Here is a 7,498-nt window from a genome sequence, read left to right on the forward strand (position 1 = left end):
TGGCAAAGTATGTGGCTTGTATTCTAGGGAAGTCCTAATTCTACACAAGATATTAAGATAATTAGGAACTAATTAAGCACATGAAAAAGTTAAAGGTTGTTAGGGATGGATACAAGTACAACTTACAATGATTCTGCCCCTGAAGTGCTCACACTAGTAGCAAAACAGGGCACAAGCCTAAACAACACTAGAAACCAGAGTGCAATATGCTTCACCATATGCCCACTGTTCCTGTCTGGAGGAGGAGGGTGCCCTGAGGAAAAGAGCACAAGGATAGAGGGAAGCAAGGTCCAGAAGAAAGTTTTTATTGCGCAGGCAATGGAGAAATCAACAAAGTTTCAGAGCCAGGAATCTGCATGATAGAAGAGCAGCCTAGAAGCAAAAGACCAGAAGCCTTCTGGAATTAAGCTGCCAGAGACATCAGAGAACTTGAACTATAAATTTTAAGAATGAAAAATGTAAGATACAGAAAAATCAGCCTTTTCAAAACACTCATTAATGTCACCTGCAGTGTCTATCAAAGTAACTGTTCTTAAGGCAGGTGAGGAGAGAGAAGCACATAACCCATGTTGAAATATCAGGTCCATTTATTCAAGGAAATGAGTTTTCTGACACTTAGGATCCTGAGCCAATGCTAAAGAAATAGCGAAAGCAATGCAAAATCCAAAATCCTGCAACGCCAGAATTTCTCAACTAAGGAAGTCACACAGCAAGTTCACAGGGAACAAAAAAGATTAATGATGTAGCTTCTCAAATAGCTGCTTGCTGGTAGCAATGGAAAAAATTCACTAAGTAGTAGAGATCTTATTCCCTCGCCTCATTTTCACTCAACCTATAATATTTAAAACAAGCAAAAGAAAGAGGGTGTAGATTTTTGTCTGTGAGGATGAGTGGAGGGAATAATGAGGCAGAGTAAAGAATTAAAACTCACCTTTAGACTAAAATAACTTATGTAAATGAAAATTTTACTTTCATATAATATAACCCTTTACATCTTTGAAAATTATAATAAAATAATATTCAGTAAGTGCTCATATGTACAATATAGTCTCACTGAAAAAACAGCAAAGCCTAATCATGCTGCCATTTAAAAAATGATAAATTGCAACCTCCTCAAAGGTATGACAACAAAAAAATGTTTCCCCTGAGACAATGAGCCATCTATGATGGAAAGAAAACTTTGATTATAAAAACAAGTTCCACTATTTAGTATTATTATTCTAATACCAATGCCTGAAAACTAACCTAAAGACCTGAATCACCCAAACCCTGTCCTAATTTTCTTTAGGTCAATGATTAGATTAGGTCCTCTCTTTTTTAAAGCCTGATTCACTGCTCCTAATAAGGACAGTGAAATATGTCTGATTAAAAAAAAAAAATTGTTTTAATTGTAACAGACAGTACCAATTTTTTTACTAATGATGTTCATCTCATACCTGAATCTCTCAACCCAGATGTCTAAAACACAATGCATAAATGCCTTAAGAAAAAATGCAATATAATGAACTATTTATCTTTGGAGGCTTTTTGTCTTAAATGGAAAAAATTCATTTGATGAAAAAAAAGAAAACAAAATAATTGAAGAAGATGACCTTTTATAAATGGAGTGACAGTGGTTATAGATTACCTAGAAATCATTTTATATTTCTAGTTGATTCAGTTGTTTTATATGGAATTATTTCATGGAGCTGCTTACACATATGACTTTAAATATTCAAAAACGAACCAAAGGTCAGAACTTCACTGCTAAAGACAAATTGGGAAAGAAAAATGTTTTGAAACATTCCAAGAATAACATTTATGAAATAAGCCAGCATTTTGTTTATAGAAACTAGAGTGCCGGGACCCTGCGGCAAAAGGGTAGAGTAGGAATAAGACCTAAAGGAGGAAGGGGAGGGACAGCTGGGCCAATAAGGCAGGGGTGCTAGAAGATTTCTACAGAGAGAGATGTAGGGAAAAGCAAAACACCAAAGCTAGAAAAGACAGCTGAAGGAACTCAGTTACCTAAAGATTTTTAAAAAATCATTTTGAAATCTTTCTAATGTTACTGGTATAGAAAAACAAAAATCTCAGTTTCTTCCGAAAATCATGACTCTGCTACACTTTTCTCATAACTCTCACTATAGCTGGTTGTAGAGATACAACTTCGACTTCTATATTATACATTCAACTCTGTTAATCTAGGCTCTCATTGGAGGTTGGGGACTTTGGGGACTATCTGGAGACATTTTTCAAGGATCAAAGGCTGAGGGGGCTGTTACTGGCATCTAATGGGTAAAGGCCAAAGAACACCCTATAATGCTAAACATCCTACGATGAACAAGACAGCCTGCACAACAAAGAATTATCCTGCCTCAAATGCCAATGGTGCTAAAGTTAAGAAACACTGATCTCTTCTCAAAATAAGCAAAAACCAACTCCTCTGACCTTTTATCCTAGTCCATCACTCTCTAATAGACATCTAATTAAAGCCTAAAACACCACCAGAGGACTCATTTTTTTCAGTTGCTTTAAACATGGTGGATGGCTGGCTCAAACTAGAGTCACACCGAAATACACTAAAAGAATACATCAGAGCAAGAGTGCAGAAACTCCAAGAACTTTGTAATCTTCCTTTTGTTTCATGTTTGTCTCAAACACATCCACTTCCTAAGAGGAATATCTACATGTTTCCACATCAAGGTGCGTCTCTTCTATGCTCAATACGCTAAAAATACACTGACCTAGGCAAAATACATTATTTCTTATTAACGTAAAAACTTACGGAGAGTATTAACTGAGAAAGATTTGTGTTGGTGGCAAGGGTGAAGAAAGCCACCCAGGTCTTTAAAATGCAAAGTTATTTCACAGTTTGTTAGCAAAATGACTCAGATCATTATTACTTTTAGTCATGCCAAGTTTGCTGCTTCTAAGCCTACTAGTAATGGAGAAAAAAAAAACCCACCATTTTTCCTGCAGTCATTAAACCAATGAAACAGAAGCTTACTGAAAACAGGTCTGTGCAATATTTCTCTTTTATTATAACTGTTATAAAACAAAAGCAATCGTTGGAATTGCAGATGAAGATTCTAAGAAATCTTTCACCTACCTAATAAATAGCTATAGTGTGTGTATGTGTGGTGGACGCGGGGGGGGGGGGCAGCAAACAAAAGAAAATCTTAACTCATAGATGTACAAGTCTTATGCTGTTAATATTTTCCTAAGGTATCCTTCAGTCAAAACCCTGGCTTACTCCTTTTTTGGTCTCTCCTTTCAAAAACCTGGGAAAGACCTCCACATAGCGTTTCACCATGAGAACAATACTAAGAACAAATAAAAGCCTGGCGTGTACCTGGCAAAGCTCATTCATCAGAAACCGTGGCAGCTGGGAGAGAACTGTTTTCCGCGTGACCCTCTCGCACCTTTCACATAGGTTTTCTCCGCTCGAGTATCTGCCTTACCTACTACCAGAGCAAACGTTACCCAACTTTGATGGTTTCCATGTCTCCACAGTAATAAAAAAATCAAGCATCCAGCATAGCCTACTTCCTTAGGCAAGGTAAATATAATCTGTGCTCCTTTAACACTTACTGTGTCGCCACAGGAAGTTAACAGGAAAGACACATTTCAATCCCACGGAACCCCACAAAAGATGCACTAGTATCACAAAACGTGGCACGCTTGACAAGGGAAAACCACAACCGCGATACGACATCCCATAGGAAGGGTTTTCGGGGGGGGGGAGGGGTGGAGGTGACGGTGTGTGTGTGTGTGCGCCGCGAATGCCCCTTCATCTTCAGAAGGCTGAGCTAACTTAAAAGAAACAGCATTTACTCGCGACCCGTTCCTCGGCTCCTTGCGGGGTCCATACCAACGCCTGTGAGTGAGGTAAAGCGCCAGCCCAGGGCCGGCGGGTTCTCACTGGACAGGGAGGAGGGCAGCAGGAGACCAGGGAAAGGAGCACCCGCCTCGGCTCTGCACCGCACCAGCCCCGCTCTCGCCCGGAAACCATCCCCACCGCTCCAAGTCGCGCTCTTGGCCGCTCAGACACGTCCCCTCTGGGTTTCCAAACGCAAGGGGCCCGCAGCGGCCACCGCGGGGCGCCGCGCCCAGCAACCCGCCCGACCCTAGGGCCCCCCGGGACGCGCCCGGCCGCCCTCACCGAGCAGCAGCAGCTTGACCTCGCGCGCCGCCTTCTCGCCATCCTCGCGGAGGTTCCGGTCGATCATCTTACTCCGCTCCACCGCCGCCTTGTCCTCGGCGCTCAGCGTACAGCCCATTATGCCAGAAGCTAGAGCTCGCCGCCGCTCCCTCCACGTCCGGCGCGCTGCCTTCAAACACAGGTGAATTCTTTCTTTCCGGACGCGGGCGTTCGAATACCTCCCGACGCTGGCCACGAACCACCCCCACCCGCTTCCTAAATGGAGCGAGGAAAGCGCCGTCTGCTAAGCAGCGAGCTGCACCGCGCGGATCTTCCTCGCGGCCAGGTTCCACTCCTGCGTCCCTCAGCGCCCCCCAAGTCCCAGGTTTTCGGGCTCTGGATACAACGTCCACCGCCCTCCAGCTGGTGGCCGCGCCGCAGCCTCAAGAAGCCCGGCAGAGCTCGGCGTCCGCGCGCCGCCGCGGCCCCGCCCCTACCCGCCCGCCAGCCAGCCAGCCTGCCAGCCAGCCAGCCAGCCAGCCAGCCACTCCGCGACCACTCCCCGGGCGCGCTCCCGCGCACGTGCCCTCGGACAGCGCCCCCTCGGACGGGCGCGAGCGCCCGCGCATCCGCGGAACCCGGCTCTGCGCAGCCCCCAGGGCCCGGCGCCCTCGCGCGCGGCCCTTGGAAGCGCCCCCGGAACGTTGAACTGCCCAGCTGGCTCCCCTACCTTGCTTCCTCCGCGAGAGTGGGATAATTTCTTCCCGCTTACTCACACCAAGGGATCTGTGCGGACCTGCCCCTTCGGGGTGCGGGTGGGAGAGCTGCCAAAGTTGGAAGCTGAAAAAAGCCAGTCCTGGGCGTTTGAGCATGCCCAGCTCCGGCAGCCACGCACGGGTGTTCAAAATGTAAACCCCTGTCGGCTGGCCTTCAGGGTTGTGGGAAATAGAGGGAGCTGGGAAGGGAACGGAGCCACAGCGAAAGCAGAGATGGAGACAGTGGGGGAACAAGACTGGGAGGGGGTGAAGAGATTAACTTTCTTCCTTCCGGTTTTTCTTTCCTTCCTTCTCTTCCCTCCCATCCATTCTTTCGTTTCTTTTCACAGAACATTTTAATGGATTGAGGAAATGTGAGACAATATTCAGAATATATTTTAAAATGACAAGAGCAATAAAACACACCTACACAGATACATCTGCTCTGCACCATAACTTACCTCCTCTGGGGCAGCATGTAAGCTCCCACGCCAAATTTTGACCAATTTAGTAAGTATTAAGCCACTAAGCATATCATTCCTTTTTTAAAGGCCTTACTTGCCCCCAAAATGAGTTTAAATTGATCCATATTATGACTCCATCCTTCTAGTGCTAACTACTCTCGGGTTCTCCGGGGGATTTATTTCATCCACGAGTGAGTGAGCACAGGTTTAAGGTCTGGGCTTATGTCAGTTACACTACACTTTTCCCTTACAGACATCGCCGGAAATGTTGATTGATTAGAAGATGGGCTGGTAGCAAAAAGTAAAATATCTTCTTTGATGTAGTAAAAATTAGAAAATTGCTCTTTGTTTTCCATCTGGAAGTCTTCCTTTCTAAAAAGTATTTGTAAAAAATAAACAAACAAACAAACTGGCTTTAATTTTCCATGAAGGTAAGGCTGAGCGGATGCTGTAGGCAGAACAGCTGTAGAGTGGGTCACTGAAGCCAGGCTTGTTGGCTGGCAGAGATCATCAGTCTCCTTCTTATTGGACATATCCTCTCCTGTTCTACAACTGCCTCAACTTTTCCTATGATGTTTTGCAACATAACAAAAGGGAGAAAGCTTTAAATTGTACTTAATCACCTTTTATGCCCTTTGTTTTTCTCGGTAATTTATTTTTTTAAGTCCTATTTATTTTGAGAGAAAGGGAGGGAGACAGAATCCCAAGCAGTCTTTGCACTGTCCACGCAGAGCCAGAAGCGGGTCTTGAACCCACAAACTGTGAGATCATGCCTGAGCATGAAACCAACAGTTGGACCCTTAACTAACTCAGCCACCCAGGTGCCCCTTTCTTGGCACTTTAAATGGTGATGTTCATCAGAAACTCTGGAACTAAACTTGACAGAATGAACTTTCAACATAGTATTTGTGTATTAGCCATCTTGGATTATTGGTTATTAGGTCTTTTCTATAAGCTTCAGGCCATATCAAGTGAAGGGCCAACAACTGCAGGAAAAGAGGAAGAAACCATGGTGGGGATAATGACTATAAATCTCATATTTTAGAGAATAGAGGGTGCAACAGAATTATATACATTCCTTCTCTCATTTGACAATCTTGTCAAGTAGATGATGAGTTAAAATACACAGGTGAATAAGAATTGAAAATTAGCTTTATATGAAGCTATACTTCCTAGAGGATTCAGAGTAATGGAGTGATCAGTAAGGAGGGAAAGTCCAAGAAAACAAAGCTGCAAAAAAAAAAAAAAAAAAATAGAGGCCATTTCTGGAATTAGTGAAGGGTTCAAGGGGTAAGTATTGGTCAGCTCAGGCTGCCATAACAGAATAGGACAAATGAGTGGCTTAAATAACAGGACTTTATTTCTCACCATTATGGAGGCTGAGAAGTCTAAGATCAAAGCACCAGCCAATTTAGGTCTCCCAAGAGGACTCTCTTCCTGGCTTGCAGGTGGTCACCTTCTTCCACATGGGTGCCCTCCATGTAGAGCTGTAGTCTCTCCTTTCTCTTCTTATAAGGACACTAATCCCATAAGGTCTTACCCTTATTACCTCTTCCAAATCTAATCACCTCCCAAAGGCCCACCTCCAAATACCATCATATTGGAGTCAGGGCTTCAACAAATGAATTTGGAGGAAAGGGGGAAGGGAAGACAATCTATAAAACAATGTATTTTGTTTGCCATGAATAACCAGCTAAAAGGGTTAATAGGTAAAATACGTGTTGGAGAAGGCCAATTGTTTTATAATTGAAATGTAGTTTGGCTGTGAAGAATGAGAGGAAGTGTGAGACAAAGTTGGAAGAAACCTTTAAATATTAAGGTGAAGTGTTAGACTTTATGCAATGGGTACTAAATGTTCCTTACATTCTCCTGAGTTGGGTAACACGTGTTTAAAAGAAAAATAATCTCTTACCCTACAAAACACACGAGTTTCCAGTAAGTGGATAGTGTTAGTAATCCAGATATGAAGTGGTGAGAGTCACTCAGACTAATAACTTACATAATTATGAGGTTGCAAAGTGTGATTCAATAACCTTGTCAAGGAGGTGGAGCAGATATTATTAACTCATCTATTTTATAGAATGAAATTGAAATACAAAGGTTAAAGCAATCTACTTCAGAATACTGTTTTCCCTTCTGGACATGATATTTTTAAACAA

At 43.4% G+C, this 7,498-nt stretch overlaps 1 protein-coding gene across 2 annotated transcripts in view; it reads right to left on the reverse strand.

Moving 5' to 3' along the window:
• Window positions 1–5,007, reverse strand: part of GNAI1 (G protein subunit alpha i1) — an 87,521-nt gene extending 82,514 nt beyond the window's left edge. The window contains exons 1-2 of one of the 2 annotated variants that reach the window (XM_086696828.1): window positions 4,851–5,007; window positions 4,142–4,306 (exon numbers count right to left, since the gene is read on the reverse strand). In XM_086696828.1, the coding sequence (XP_086552954.1) occupies window positions 4,142–4,306; window positions 4,851–4,992 (307 nt within the window). In that variant the 5' untranslated portion in view covers window positions 4,993–5,007. Of the gene's footprint in view, window positions 1–4,141; window positions 4,311–4,850 lie in introns of both variants that reach the window. The other variant, XM_086696827.1, reaches the window with a different exon arrangement.
• Between the last annotated feature and the right edge of the window lie 2,491 nt (window positions 5,008–7,498).

This window comes from Puma concolor, chromosome A2 (genome assembly GCF_028749965.1).
Source record: "Puma concolor isolate L17-30 chromosome A2, mPumCon1.1.hap2, whole genome shotgun sequence".
Lineage (NCBI taxonomy): Eukaryota > Metazoa > Chordata > Mammalia > Carnivora > Felidae > Puma > Puma concolor.